Genomic DNA, 15,268 nt, shown 5'->3' with positions numbered 1-15,268 from the left:
CACTGTATTGATATGATTAGAGCAGAAGGGTTGAGGTCATATTCATATAAAATTTTACTTATAATTCTAGTGGGTCCACTGACAAGGCTGGATTCCCTTGTTAGATTCCTGCTTAAGAAGCCCAGTCCTACAATAACATACCTGATAATGATTTAATGCATTATGTCTTCTGTTTCTCAGAAACAGTCTGAAAATGAAGATAGGGACTTGAGTTTGGGGTGGGGTGCTGAAACGGGTCTGTGCTGTTGGTTGTTAGAAGGTAAGCAAATCTAAAAAATACTACTACACTATGACTTTTTGCCTATCCTACAGTCTGACCTGTACTGTTTCAATTGTAATATTTTACCATTTTCACATTAGAATCGCCAATACTTAAAAAATACTAATGTGAGTACCCTTCCTACTGAAACTCTCATTTTATTAATATGAGATGGATCCCAAGGATCAGTTTTTTAAAAATTTAAATGACTTTACTGAAGTATAACTGATGTAAAATAAAGTACCTAAATTTAAGTACTGTGGTGAATTCTTATATATGTATGAAACCTATGAATATACCCATCATCCCGTTTCCCCTGAAATCACAGGCAGACATTTTCCTGAGGGAGAGGATGTTAATGTCTTCATCAGATTCTCCCAAAGGGGAGAAAAATGAAAGCTACTAAGCCTGGCTCATTGAGAGACCATTCATTCATTCAACATATTATCAATATCAGAACACAATTAACAACAATGGCTACCATTTGAGAACTGAATGTGCCAAGTATTATGCCAGGCACTTTACCTACATTATCTCTGACCCTGAGAAAAATTCTGAAAAGTACATATCATCATCCAATGTATCATCTCCATTTTACAGATACGAAAACTAAGGCTCAGAATGAAGGGACTTGCCCAATGCCACATATTAATTAGGCAGGTATTTGCAAAAGCTAGCGTTTAATAGATCTGCTACAGCAAACCTATCCTTTAGCTGCTAGGCCATGATGCCTTCAATAATACCAAGTTGCCTAACTTCTGTTCAGAACAAGCTAAGCTTGAAATACCAGGAATGAGCAGGAAGTGAAAGAGCGAAGTCAAAGACATCTTTTTTTTTTTTTTTTTTCAAACAATTCCCTTCTAACCAATGAGAAATCATTGCAAAAGAGAAAGTACTGCCTTTAAGAGACGCAGGACAGCCCTGAGCCCTCAAGAGGTGTGGCGGGAAGGTTTTCTCAAGTAGGAGTTATTATCTAACCACAAACCAACTGTCTGTCATTACACTGCATTTCACAGGACGTCTATGATTGGTTGACTAGGAGAGCAACGTTTGAATTTAAAGAAAAGACCAAAACAACCAGAGGTCAGTCCTTCAGTGAGGAAGATAAAGCTTTGTTGTTAGAGGAAACTCCAACTGGAGTCTGAGATTAGGTTCTAAAACCCTTACACCATTACCACCCTAACTGGTGTATTACTATTCATTTCATCAAGAAACCAGTCCTTGTTTTAAGTAAAACCCATTAAGAAGACACATAAAAACCAGTGAATGTTCTTTGTAAACTGCCAAGGATTACAAAAAAGCTAGTAAATGCAAATATTTATAGTTTAAGATGCAATGAAAAAAAATTAATCACTAAATAGAAAGCCAGATTTGCCTGTCTACAAAGGCTATGCCAGGACAAGGTGCCAGTCAGAAGCAGCCACAATTCCTGATGCCTGCTTTCCTATTTGTCACTAGATCACATGTAGCATTAATGTTTTCTGTCTCCCATCTTTCCCTCTGCTGCTCCTTTGGACCAGTAAGTGCACTGTGTCTTCAGTACTTTGTTTATTCTGAAGAAGGCATCTATAATAAAAGCTATAAAAGAAAAAAGTAGGCCAGCTGACTTTATAGAAAGGAAACCATGCTTTCAAGTTATAGCTTGAAATAATACCTCTTCCTGGCACATTTACCATATTTCATTCTGAGTCTGGGATAAATCTTCATCTTAATGATATAGAAGGGTTAATGAAAAAAATCATTTATTTTAGGCAATACAAGTTCTTCTGACAAAAACAGAAAGAAAGCATTAAAACTGGAGAACTTGAGAGACGCCTGGGTGGCTCAGTCAGTGAAGCATCTGCCTTCAGCTCAGGTCATGATCCCAGAGTCCTAGGACTTAGTCTGGCATCAGGCTCCTGGCTCAGCAGGGAGCTTCTCCCTCTGACTGCTGCTCTCCCCCTGCCTGTGTGTTCTCTCTCTGACATAAATAAATTCTTAAAATAAAATTGGAGAACTTGAAATGCTGAAAGAAATTCCTAAATTTCAATAATCTTTTCCTCAGCAATAGCTTCTATTACAGAAAGTTTCACTTAATAAGGCTGAATGAAAATGATATTGTTTCAAATTTTATACCCTCTATATATTATGTTCCGGAAGTAAAACAGTACAGAACTAGACAGAGCCACCAAATCAACAATATAATATTTTCAGGGTAGGGTTTTTTTTGTTGAAACTCACTTTATTTAAAAAAAAAAAAAAAACAGTCATGAACAATAAATTACAATCATTTCCCCTTTTTATAAATTCTTCATAAAATATATTTGACAATTTTAAAAGAAAATCTCAAAAGTTGCTTTCATTTTTGAAGTGCTGATGACTTATTTTTTGACCATTTTGTCATGCTGGTGAATTATTTTGTAGCTGCTACAATAGTTTGATTGATAAACATTTTACAATTAAAAACAACAACAACAACAACAACAAAGAGGAAAAACAGACCAGCAGAAAGAACTATTCAGTGTGCTATTTATCTGACACTTAACACTTACTTCATCATAATGACAAAGTATCCCTTAGCACCAAAAATCTACAGGAACCCCGTCTTTCTAAGTGACAACTAGTGCAAAATAACATTCTAGGAACTAACTGTACAACCCCATATTTTAACTGGCCACAGCTGCCTATAAGCTTATTTGAAATATTTGGTCTTTTCTTCAATTAAGACAAATTTCATAAAACACTATAAACCATGGCAAGAGACTCTGAGGAATAATTGTTTATTGAGTACCTATTATGGGCAAGGCACTGTGCACAAATTTTTGCTTTCATTTTTCCTCTAGCAAATAAATATCTAGGAATTTCCAAGTATCATCAACCTTCTTTTATTTCTTACTCCTGGCTGGAAAAGGCCTGTGGCTGTAGGCCATTTTTTTAAACTGTCATTTTACCACCGGACCTTTAGTGCTGAGCTCACAGTAGGTACTGAATAAATACCTCCTGATTGAAAAAAAAAACAAAGACAAAGAATTTACTATCCTTTTGCTTGGTATCATAGACTATTTTAGAATTTAAGGACTTGAGAAAATTCCAAGAGAAACTTCCTGATGCCCTCATACCTTTGCTGCCAATGAAAGAAAGAAATCACTTCACAGGTGAAATCTTTCAAAATAAATGATAATCGTTAGCTATTTTAAATGAGGCAAGACCAAAAACTATGTACTTAGGAAACAGGGGCTCCAAGCACATAGATATTTGAAGAGCAAACGAAGCACTGGCCCACTACCACCGAATCACCATGAATCTCTGCTGAAATGCCATTTACTGATGCAACATGATGATTCTTCCCACTTCCAGTAACTCAATCTCCTTGGCCAGATCTGTGTTACAGTAATTTGGAGATCCACAGGGTCAATTATCATGAGGTTCCAGTGTATTTCCACCTCTCATTTCCAACAAAATCTTGTATTTATTAGCTTGAAAGTGATGTTCAAAGTATACGATTTTTTTAATTTTAAAAGGTTTTATTTAAGAAGAAAATAGAAGGTTTTATCTCAGTAAAACCTTTCATTCCAAATTTTAAACTTCCAGGCCAATGAATGCAGAATTCAGAAATTTTACATACTCTAATTCTTTGTGCTTTTTCACCTTCTCAAGTTCTCAAATATATTTTAAGTAAGGAAAATATGATAGCAAAATTCCAAAAGTTATGGAAGTTCGAAAAAGCTGAGGAGGAGACACACTGGGTGTCAACTATGCTTTAATTAAAAAACAAACAAACAAACAAAAAAACTCAGAAAAAAAAGCTGAGGAGACTATGCAACTATTAATAATTTTGGTATTCTTATATATATATATATTTTTTTTTACTTTGACCAAAGATTCTAGTGCTTTATAAAGACTAACCTAGATACAATGGCCTTAAAGTCTATCTAACCTTAAAGGCTAATATTCTGTTTTAGCAAAACTTTCTTAGATTTTAATTATCTGCATTTATAGGAAAACAAATTGGAGACAACCATCTAGGGTTAAAAATCAAACTAACTTCAATTAGAGTAACAGTCTATTGGTTTTTGACATAGACCATACCAAATGATTGCATAAAATCGGTAACTTGCAAGTTTCTACTTGAAAGATATAGTGGATGCCACAATATTTCATCCATTTACCACGCTGTATAGGTATCATCTCCCACTTCAGAAAAAGGTGATCAACATTTAACACAACCATATCACTATCATTACTGTGTTAAATTAGGCAAGAGAAAACAGCATTAGTGCCAAAATGAAAGGAATTCCAGTGATTAAACAAGAGACCGTATCAGGACAGGCAATGTGAGGGCAGAGCTCATTTGATTTCTTCAACTTTATGCTGAGGCTTAGACAGTCTTGAAATCAAAACTTACTATATCAAGTAGTAGAGTTCATATATTGCAAAGTTTTCAGAAACAGAGGAATCCTGTGTTCAGATCTGTATCAGATTGCAGATGCTCAAGTGCAGACATGTTCCAGTGCAATGGTTTAATTGGTTAATTGAATGCTTGGTTACCTAAAGAAGGTACGACTGAATCATCAAGGTCCTTGCCAACCTGTTACCACATGATTGCATGGCTACTTCGACTCCTGCAGCTATAGGGCACTGGAGAGCTCAAACATACTTCAGCAGCTTTGGATCACTTAATTTTATGCTTAATTGGATAACTTTAGACCCTCCAAAATGATGCCTTAAAAAAAGCCATATAATATTACAAAAATAAAAAGTGTAGTATGATTTCATTAGAGGGAGGGGCAGGGTAGGAAGATGAGGGAAGGTTCTTTTATTTTTCATCACTGATTTCACCAGCAAATCTCAAAAACCCAAACCTACATCAAATAATTTAAACAGAAGTGGCATTTTCTTCATATGGAATGCAAAATGCACACATTCACATACTTACATATACATAAATATATACATATATGTTTCCTTTACAAAGCTTCAAAGGTTGCATTGCCAGCATGCAAACCTCTTCTTCCATGGAAATTCCTAATACTGACAAGGAATGTCTAAAATACTTGAGACTTATTTCCAGAGAACTGGACTTTCTTCTCTTCTTGGCTCTTAGAGAATTTTCCTGCCAAACTTCTACCAATGATCATTTTTAAAAATGTACACCCACATTGGTAATACACATTTAAAACATACTAACAAAATGGCCAGCTTGGACTTAACAAAAATGAGGAAAAAAAACACCCCACAATAAAATCTAAACCCTTAAAAGGTGGAGTTTAGCTTTTTATATTCTTTTCAGCCACATTATGTTGTTGCATCACTGTTAAAACATAAGCAGCATATCATCCAAGATATTTGCAAACAATGTATGTGTCACGTTTCCCAGCTGCTATCTTTAAATGCAATTTGTACTAATCTGAGTTCTAGTTCAAAAGCATCTGGACGATCCTGAGGGTTTGCAGCCAGCATTTCTTTAATCAGTTGTTTCATCCGCCCATTCATAGATTTTTTCTTCACAGGAATGAGAAGTTCCATTTTGGGATTTTCCAGAAGCGCCTCTCCAACAGGCACAATCTCAGTTCCTTGTTTTACATAACTCCCCAAGAGTTCCTTCTTTGTCTCTGTGTCGATGAACGTGATCCTTTCCAGCATTGCCCAGATGATAATCCCCAGAGCGAAGATGTCCGCTTTTGCTGTGTAATGTCCCTCCCACACTTCAGGAGCCATGTAGAAATCTGTTCCACAGGCTGTGGAAAGGAAACACTTGTTTACACTGACAGGTTCTTCTGGATTCTGCCCAGAGGCTGAACAAACTTTACTGAGACCAAAATCAGCCACTTTCAGTGTGGGTTCCAAGTCACTGGTATCCAACCTACTTTGTGAAATCAGGATATTATCAGGCTTAAGATCTCGGTGAATGATCTGGTTTTTATGCAAGAAAGCCAGAGCACTGCTCAGCTGAAGCATAAAGCTGGTGTTAGTTTTACGATTGGGTTTCCTGGACAATAGATATTCATTCATATCTCCGCCGTCACAAAAATCCATCACAAACCACAAGTAATAGGCGCTTCTGGGATCAAAGGCAATTTCTCCTTTTAATGAAGTCTCTACAAGCTACAAGAGGGGGAAAAAACAGATTACAGTCATCTGCACAGTTTATACAATTCAGCTACAGAAAAAGAATAAGTAACTGATTAATAAGTTGGACTCCCAATTTTAAGTGGAAATTTCATGAATGTTTTATTTGGTCAATGCTCTCATATGTGCATTTTATTTTAAATTTCAGTACTTCAAACTGCTCCTAATGAATGCATACCAAATCTCTAAGTCAGGAGGTAAAAAGTTATTTTAAAATAGCTTTAGGGGGCACCTGGGTGGCTCAGTAGGTTAAAGTCTCTGCCTTCGGCTCAGGTCATGATCCCGGGGTCCTGGGATTGAGCCCTGCATTGGGCTCTCTGCTCAGCGGGGAGCCTGCTTTCCCTGCCTCTCTCCCTGCCACTCTGCCTATTTGTAATCTCTCTGTCGAATAAATAAATAAAATCTTTTAAAAATAAATAAATAAATAAAAATAAAAATAAAAAGCTTTAGGGGCACCTAGCTGGCTCAGCTGGTAGAGCATGGGATTCCTGATCTCAGAGTCATGAGTTTAAGTCCCTACACTGGGCATAAAGCTTACTAAGTCATAAACAAACAAACATTTTATTTTTAAAAGTATCCAACTGGCTATACATTTTCTGCATGAGTTAATGGAGCTGAACTTTATCTACCTACACAATAGCTTCGTAAAAAAATTGACTTTTCAGCAGCTAGTAGACCTGGGAGATTGCCAGCTGAGGTATAAACATCAATTAGGAAGCTCTATTCAATTAAACTGCCTGAAATATATTTCTTGTTCATTGGACATACACTATTAACATTATGCAATCTGTAAAATTAGAAGAGAAATGATCAGGAACACTAGTTGTTAGGGAAATAAAGGCCTTGCAGCGCCTGAGTGGCTCAGTCGTTAAGCATCCACCTTTAGCTCTGGTCATGATCCCAGGGTCCTGGGATCGAGCCCTGCTTTGGGCTCTCTGAAAAGCCTGCTTTTCCCTCTCTCACTCCCCCTGCTTGTGTTGTGTTCCCTCTGTTGCTGTCTCTCCCTCTGTCAAATAAATAAAATCTTTAAAAGGAAAAAAAAAAAAAAAAAAGGAGGGACACCTGGGTGGCTCAGTTGGTTAAGCAGCTGCCTTTGGTTCAGGTCATGATCCCAGTGTCCTGGGATCAAGTCCCATATCAGGCTCCTTGCTGCCACTCTGCCTGCCTGTCCTCTCTCTCTCTGACAAATAAATAAATAAAATCTTTAAAAAAAAAAGGAAATCAAACCTTCCTGTAGTCACTGATAAAGACTGCCATTATTACTTCATAAACTTCTACAGGCAGAATGCAAATATACTGTCTATCTCTATCACTATATGGCTTCTAAAAACCAATTTATAAAAAAAACATATTTACGTTTTGATATAAAAATTCAAATATGAGTTTGTATATTTCTTTTTTTTTTTTTTTTAAGATTTTTTTTATTCATTTGAGAGACAGTGAGAGAGAGAGAGAATGGCTGAGGGAGAGGGAGAAGCAGACTACCCGCTGAGCAGGGAACCCCATGTGGGGCTTGGTCCCAGTACTCCAGAATCTGAGTCAAAGGCAGATGCTTAACCAAATGAACCACCCAGGCACCTCAGAGTTTGTATATTTCTTTGCCTCAAGCTGAAAACCTAGAATAGTTGCTATTTTATTTGTTATCATTATCAAATTATAATTCTATAACCTGAAATTCAAGAATATTGATTACTTCACCGAATATGAACTACCATTGTAAAATATAGCATACAATAGTTTGAAAGCATTTGTCCCATGGTGCCTTTTCAGACCCACTGAATAGAAACTCAGTAGGGAAGCTGAAGAGTTGTTGAAGAATGAACTGCAAGTTTACATTTAAGTGTACTAGTACTTCCTCTTGTCATTTGGATGGCAGAAGCAAAAAACACCTTTCAGGGGCGCCTGGGTGGCTCGGTGGGTTAAGCCTCTGCCTTCGGCTCGGGTCGTGATCTCAGGGTCCTGGGATCGAGTCCCACATCGGGCTCTCTGCTCGGCAGGGGGCCTGCTTCCCTTCCTCTCTCTCTGCCTGCCTCTCTGCCTACTTGTGATCTCTGTCTGTCAAATAAATAAATAAAATCTTAAAAAAAAAAAAAAAAAAAAAAAAAAAAAAAAAAACACCTTTCAAACCATCTCCCCCAATGGCAAACAGCTGTAATTGCAACCGTCTGCAGATGTCTTCTGCTTGCATTTTCTTTGTTGCGTGTTTGCCAGTGAGCCAGAAAATGAAAGACTAGAAAGGCACAGATCACACAATTATTTACCAGGTGCACTGTTACTAAATATGCTGAGATTAAAGATCAGTGCCATTACTCTTCCTTCATTTTCTCTCTTCTTCTGTCTTCCTCTCAAAAGCAAATTTCTAAGTAACTTTGAGCAACACAAAGTCCCAGCATTCAAAGAATGGTGTAGAGTAAGGTGAGACAGTAAATATTTTAGGCTTGACAAGTCACATAAGGTTTCTGTTCCATATTCTTCTTTCTTTTCCTTAAACAACTCTTTAAAAATGTCAAAACTATTTTTAGCATCTGGGCCAAATAAAAAATTGCCTGAGGGCTATAGTTTGAGGGATGCTGGTTGAGAGAGCCCAATCCACTTATTTCCATGTGTAAAGGATGTAGAGTCATTGGTTCTCTTGCCTAAAGTCCTTCAACAGTTTCCCTGTTCTCTCAGGATACAGTCTAAGGTCTTGAACATGGGCTATGGGATCTTCTGACCCTGCTGACCTTTCTAGTTTCATGTAAAACAACTCTGCTGGCATGGTACAGTCTTACTATATTCTTTCAATTCTTAGAATGCTTTGTACTTTTTGCTTCAAAACATCTGTATGTACAGTTCTTTCTGGCTGGCAAGTTTTCTCACTCACATGGCTAACTCCTCTTTACCCTTTAATTTTCAGTTGAAACAACTCATAATTCCTGAACCCTAGGTTATGTCAGGTTCTCTCTCATATGCTCTTATATCATTCTGTATCTCTCATTCATGACACTGATTACAAGTCATACAGATTGACACCAAGTTCCTATGTTGAGAATGTATCCTCTGTTAGTTAATTTGCTTTACATTTTCTTCTAGCTAAGTTTTTTAGCTATTACGAACTGACTTAATCATCAGAACAAGGAAAATATCTAGAAGAACATGGAGAAAAACAAAAACTTGTGTAGAGAATGGAGAAAGCCATGCATAGGGACTCTGTGGTCATGCTACAGATTTAACTGTTTTTACCAGATGTAAATTTAGAGAAGGCACTTGCTAAGTGTGTTGATCAATGTCTTGTTAATAAATCCACAGAAAAGACAATTTTAATAGAGCTTTTAACAGATTTACATATTACTGAGTACTTCCTATATGCCAAGTATTTTACTGTATCATTTCTAATTTTGACAACTTCCATGGAAGGTAAAATTATTATTACTATTTTACATCTGAAGATATCGATGCTGGAAGAGATGAGTTATTTAGCCAAGATCATAGAGCTAGCAAAAGTGCTACAAGTTAAACACAGGCCTATCAGCCTTTATTTATTTTAAAATATTTTTATTTTTATTTTTGTGACAGACAGAGATCACAAGTAGGCAGAGAGGCAGGACAGGTGGGGTGGGGGAAGTTGGCTCCCTGCTGAGCAGACAGCCAGATGTGGGGCTTGATCCCAGGACACTGGAATCATGACTTGAGCCAAAGGCAGAGGCTTTAACCCACTGCACTACCCAGGCACCCCCCCCATTAGCCTTTAAAAGATAAAAGGGAGTACTAAATAAAAAGGTGTTTTAGATTTTTAAAAAAAAATCATTGAGTCAAGTACTTTACATCTTATTATTTTTATTATTTTTTAAAGTAATCTCTACACCTAACATGGGGCTCAAACTTACAACTCCAAGATCAAGAGGCACATGCTCTACTGACTCAGCCAGCCGGGTGCCCCAATACTTTACCTCTTAAAGGCTTGAATGACCACCTAATACTATAAAGGTTGCTTGATCTGGACTCAAGGATACCATTAGCACTAAGTCATATATTTAAATGTCTTTGTATTTGTAGATCAGTTCAATGGCAAAGTTCATCAAAGTTCTATCCACTTTTTTTTTTTTTTTTTTAAGATTTTATTTATTTATTTGACAGAGAGAGATCACAAGTAGGCAGAGAGGCAGGCAGAGAGAGGAGGAAGCAGGCTCCCCGCTGAGCAGAGAGCCCGACGCGGGACTCGATCCCAGGACCCTGAGATCATGACCCGAGCCGAAGGCAGCGGCTCAACCCACTGAGCCACCCAGGCGCCCCAAAGTTCTATCCACTTTTAAGAGGGAGTGTGGTAAGAATGTTTCCAGTATTTTCTATCAGTGCAACTTACATACTAAGCACTTTTAGAAAAGTAAACAATAAATGGAATAGAGGCTAAATAGTTGTGCTTTACAATTACTGTCTTAAGAGGTAAAACTTCAGGATATAGCATGCTAAACTGCAATATGAATTAGATTCTCAATATGAATTAGGTTCTCAAGATTGATATTTGTTCACAATATAATGAAAGTTGCAAGCTTCTAATTAAACAGATCAATGTTTGTTTTCTTCCTTGTTCCTGGTCCAAAAGTTTTTGTTGTTTTAAAATCATACTTCTGTACCCTGATGGTTAAAATTCTGAATTTAGACATACTCATGGGAAGTTCGTTTCCTTTTCCAAGAATGACTGGATTTAAATTTTTCTCTGGCCTTTAACTAGCTATGTCTTAAGTATCTTTTCTCCTTAGCAAATACAGGCCTACTAGAGATTTTGATCTATACTAGAAGCCAGCCAACCAACCAACCAACCAACCAAATAAACAAACAAATAAACCTTTTCTGTTTTCCTATGTTAATGCTTTCCCCAGGTCTACAAAAAAAAGTAATTTGAAGGCAAGAGTAATTTGGAAGTTAAAGGGACACAAGTTTTAGCAGTCAGATAGTCTCCTACATTCAGTTACCAATCCTGCCACTTGCTGGGTATGTGACTTGGATAAATTCATTATTTATTCTAAGCCTCAATTTCTTCATTTGTAATAATGATAATAGTACTACCCTCACAGGATTGTTCTGAGCAACTGCCTTTAAAACACTTTGAGCACATAGTGTGGAACTGAGTTGGAACCCCAATGTTAGCTATTAGCTCTATTAATAACATTCAAGGGCTATGCAACATACTTCATGAGAAATAACTAGAGTTGCATGGTTAAGAAACCACACAACCCTCTAAAACAGCAAAGGCTTATATTCAAATCAGTGATTTATAAAGAAATGCCCAATTACCTATATGGGTGCTGCTACTGATGATGGAGTTTTTCCTTTTCTTCTGGCTTTAGTTCCCCAAAACTTGATTTCAAATAAGTGAACTTATCAGACTCTAATCTTGATCACTTTTCTAGCTCCTATGTTGCCCCATTCCCATGCAGACTGGCAAGTACCATGGCATAACAGGTGGCTTATGTTATTTTTAGGTATTTGCATCACAGGTTTAAATAAAACCCTGTTTTAAAGCAAACATCTATTCAGTTCTTGGCAGACCCTTATCTACTCCTAACTATATAAACACCTGCATTTAAAAGTAGAAGTTCATCTGACTCATTTATTCCTCTTCTTGCTGACCAATACTAAGTTCAAGTTGTATCTATTCCTATTCAACCACACATACCTGTAAATAAAGGGAAGAGTTAGAGCCGTGGGACATTTTTTGCACCATCCCATCTTTTTGTAGGATGCATTCCTCCAAGTGAATCACATTTGGATGTTGGCTCTTGATACTGCTTAGTGCCCAGAACTCACGCAGGGCTAGTTCAACATTTTCAGGTGCATGGCATCGAATTTTCTTCACCGCCACCCGTGCAGAGGTCTTTCTGATGACTGCTTCATACACAACACCGTAACTGCCTCGGCCTACCTCCCGTATTAGATCGTACTTTGGCTGGCTACTCACCATCTTCAATGTCAAAGTTTCTGGAAAAATCAACAAAGTGCTCTGTTGAAATTAAGTATATTTACTGGCCTGTATAACTTTTTATGTATGATTTAATTATCTGTCTCACTGTTTGCAGTGCTTGAAAGATATTTGTTATAACTTGGGCAAATCTAAATATTTGAATAGTAATAATAAAGCAGCTAACCCTTTGGTAGTACTTACCATGTATCAGGATCTGTTCCAAGCACTTCATAATATTAAATTCATTTAATCCTCACAACAATATTATGAAATGGATACTATTATGGTCATTTTATAGATAAGAAAACTAAAGCACAGAGAGTTTAAGCAACATGCCTAAGGTAAAAGAGCTACTGGTGGACCTGGGTTTGAAACCAGGCCATCTGCCTCTGACATTCATAACCATAACTATTACACTACACTGCCGCCCATACAAACTGCTTCAAAATATTACTGTTAAAAATAAACCAGAAAATTCATCATTCTTATTTACTGGTCATGAAAAAAGAAACTCAAGCATCTCCTTAAAGCTGACATACACAAAGTTCATAAAAATGTCAAAACAAAAACAAAAAACACCTGGCTTGTGCTTAGGGACTAAAAGTAGACCAGATTACATATAGAATTCAAAATGTGGTTTTTTTTTTTTTTAAAGTAAACAAACTGTGTATGTCCCTATTTTAATTTTGTTTATGTTATTTCCTCATTTCTTGCACAAAATAAATGAAAATAAACTCTGTGGAGAAAAATGGTCCTCTAAAAATAAAGCAAGCTACTTAGAATATTGTTACCTTTCTGTTGTGAAATTTAAACAACACCTATTTAGATGTAGGCCATTTTTGCCACTAAAAACTGTCCTCTGACAGTGTTCTTTCAAATTCAAATTGATAAATGATTTAAAGGCAGAGGCCCTACACTGAGGATGCTCATGAGTTGAATCAAGAAAGTCTAAAGTGTGCCACCTCATTCTCCGAAGAATGTTAAGATTCTAATGAGCTTCAGGAACAAATTCTTATTTGTGGATTGCCACAATGGGCAAGAGATTGTGAAATCTTTCCAATGCACAGTTTAGGGGGAACAAGAGGCTACTGACTCTTGAGCCTGAAAAACTGGGTACAACTACTTTAAGTCCATAGGACAGATTTAGTAAAGAAAATGAAAGCTTCTGAGATTACTTCTTAGTCCCACTTCCTCTACTGGAAGCCCCCTTCACATTCCTACTGTATTCCTAGTGTCTGACATCCTGCCACGGAATCCTGGCTCCAGGTCCACAGCAGACACTCTTCCCTGCTCTCCGTGGATCGCCAGTTACTATCTACCTCAAAGTGGCTCCTGTCTTGCAAGCTGTCCCATACCCGCACACGACAGAGCACCCGCGTCAGGCGGAGGGAGGGCGTTTATGAAATCCCTGGCTGCAAACCCAAGCGACCGGCCAGCACTTCCCGGGCCCTCGCGCGCGCCGCGCTGAGCCGGCGGCCGGCGACCGGCGGGCCAGGCCACACACCTGCCGGGCCGGGGAAGGGCCAGTCCTGGGCAGAGGTGTCGTCCGACGCGGCCGCTCAGCGCCCCGCTCATTGGCCGAGTATCAGGCCCACCCCCTCCCCCTCCCCGGAGGCGTCCAGACGAAACCCGGAGGGGATCCTCCCGAGGCCCTTCACCCCGAGGAGCCAGTCCCGCGGCTGTCCCAAATCCTCGGTGCTGGCGGATGAGGCCCAGGCCCTGGGGAGGAGATCAGGGACAGAAGAGGAGGCCGCAGCTGGGGCCGGTGGCCTGAGGGGTGCGGGCCGGAGGCCTGAGGAGCGCGGGGCCTTCCCTAGCATGACTCCGCTGACAGGTCTGTGACAGGCCTCCCGGGGAAGGAGGTGCATGCAAGGCCTTTGGCTCTGCAGCAGGGCCTCAGTGCCAGGTCTGAGGGCCATATTTACCTCAGGGTAGCCGCCGCCGCTTCTCCCTCTCACGGGCTCTGCAGGCCGCCATTATCGGGCAGCTCGCGCCTCAGCCTCCGCGGCCTCCAGTCAGAGACCGGCGCGCGCCCCCGTGGTGCGCGCCGACACACCCCCTTACGCCGCGCGGCCCCGCCCCCCTCCGGCTTTCCGTAGCGCGAGCCGGGACGCCGAGCGCCTCCTTATTGGGCGCGCGCCTCGCCCTCCGCTAGCCTCCTCCCTCTCCCGTGGCTCGCAGTAGCCGGGAGTCGCCGAAGGTGTGCGCGCTCTGGAGCGCACCACTAGTGCCCCTCCCCGCAGGGGTGGCCGGGCCCCGGAACGGGGAGGCCGCTGCCCGCCAGAGCTCGGTCACCGTCCAGCCGCAGCGGGCGCGCACGGCCCGCGGGCTCCAGGGACGGTCTGCGGCAGCAGGTCCGGGCCTGGGGGTGCACGCGCCCGGCGCGGCCTCCCCGTTCCCTCCCCGCCCCCCTTCCCACCTACCGAGCTGCAGGCAGGTGTGCGGGGGTCGCTGGGGCGGAACGCCTGGTGCATCTTCTTCGGATCGGGCTTGGGGTACCTGCAGGACGCGGAGCTTTTCGGCTAGTTCGCGGGGAGGCGCGGTCCGAGCTGGGGGGCCTGGCGTCCGCCCAGCCGGGTGGGAGGCTGCACCTTTTGTCAGAGTCACTGAGCCATGTTTGCGGACGGTGCAGTTGCCCAGGCGGCGGCGGCGCGGGACTGGGTGCGATCATCTGGGAGGACGCCGTCCCCTGCCCCGCTAGCGCGGTGGTATCTCCCTTAAAGAAGCCGGCACCTCATTGTTCCCGGGCCGCAGCGGCCGGGAGTCGGGGGCGCCCTGCCCGGCGCAGGGAGGAAGGCGCGGCGGCCCCCGCACCTGGCCGCTGCCGCCCGCCCAGGCCCTGCGGGGCCGTGGCCCCAGCGGGGAGTCGGGATCCAGCCCACGCGCGGTCCGAGGCGGCCGGGGCCGGGATGGACCGCGAAGGCAGCCGTTCTCTCGGAGCGAGACGGACAGCGGTGTGT

At 40.9% G+C, this 15,268-nt stretch overlaps 1 protein-coding gene across 3 annotated transcripts; it reads right to left on the bottom strand.

The window, feature by feature from the left end:
* Positions 1-2,440: 2,440 nt before the first annotated feature.
* On the bottom strand, positions 2,441-15,095 carry PDIK1L (PDLIM1 interacting kinase 1 like). 3 transcript variants are annotated; one of them, XM_059136714.1, is made up of 3 exons: positions 14,732-15,095; positions 12,024-12,325; positions 2,441-6,343 (listed from the first exon to the last, which is right to left on the bottom strand). In XM_059136714.1, the coding sequence occupies exons 2-3, from the start codon at positions 12,306-12,308 to the stop codon at positions 5,603-5,605; spliced, it is 1,026 nt and encodes a 341-aa protein (XP_058992697.1). In that variant the 5' UTR covers positions 12,309-12,325; positions 14,732-15,095; the 3' UTR covers positions 2,441-5,602. The 3 variants fall into 3 exon arrangements, with proteins under 3 accessions (XP_058992697.1, XP_058992696.1, XP_058992698.1); XM_059136713.1 differs by lacking the exon at positions 14,732-15,095 and adding an exon at positions 14,234-14,375; XM_059136715.1 differs by lacking the exon at positions 14,732-15,095 and adding an exon at positions 13,813-14,219.
* Positions 15,096-15,268: the final 173 nt, after the last annotated feature.

The sequence above is a fragment of the Mustela lutreola genome, chromosome 10 (assembly GCF_030435805.1).
Source record: "Mustela lutreola isolate mMusLut2 chromosome 10, mMusLut2.pri, whole genome shotgun sequence".
In the NCBI taxonomy this organism is placed as follows: Eukaryota; Metazoa; Chordata; class Mammalia; order Carnivora; family Mustelidae; genus Mustela; species Mustela lutreola.
The sequence above is the reverse complement of the archived record's forward strand: the minus strand, read 5'-3'. Positions and strand labels throughout refer to the sequence as shown.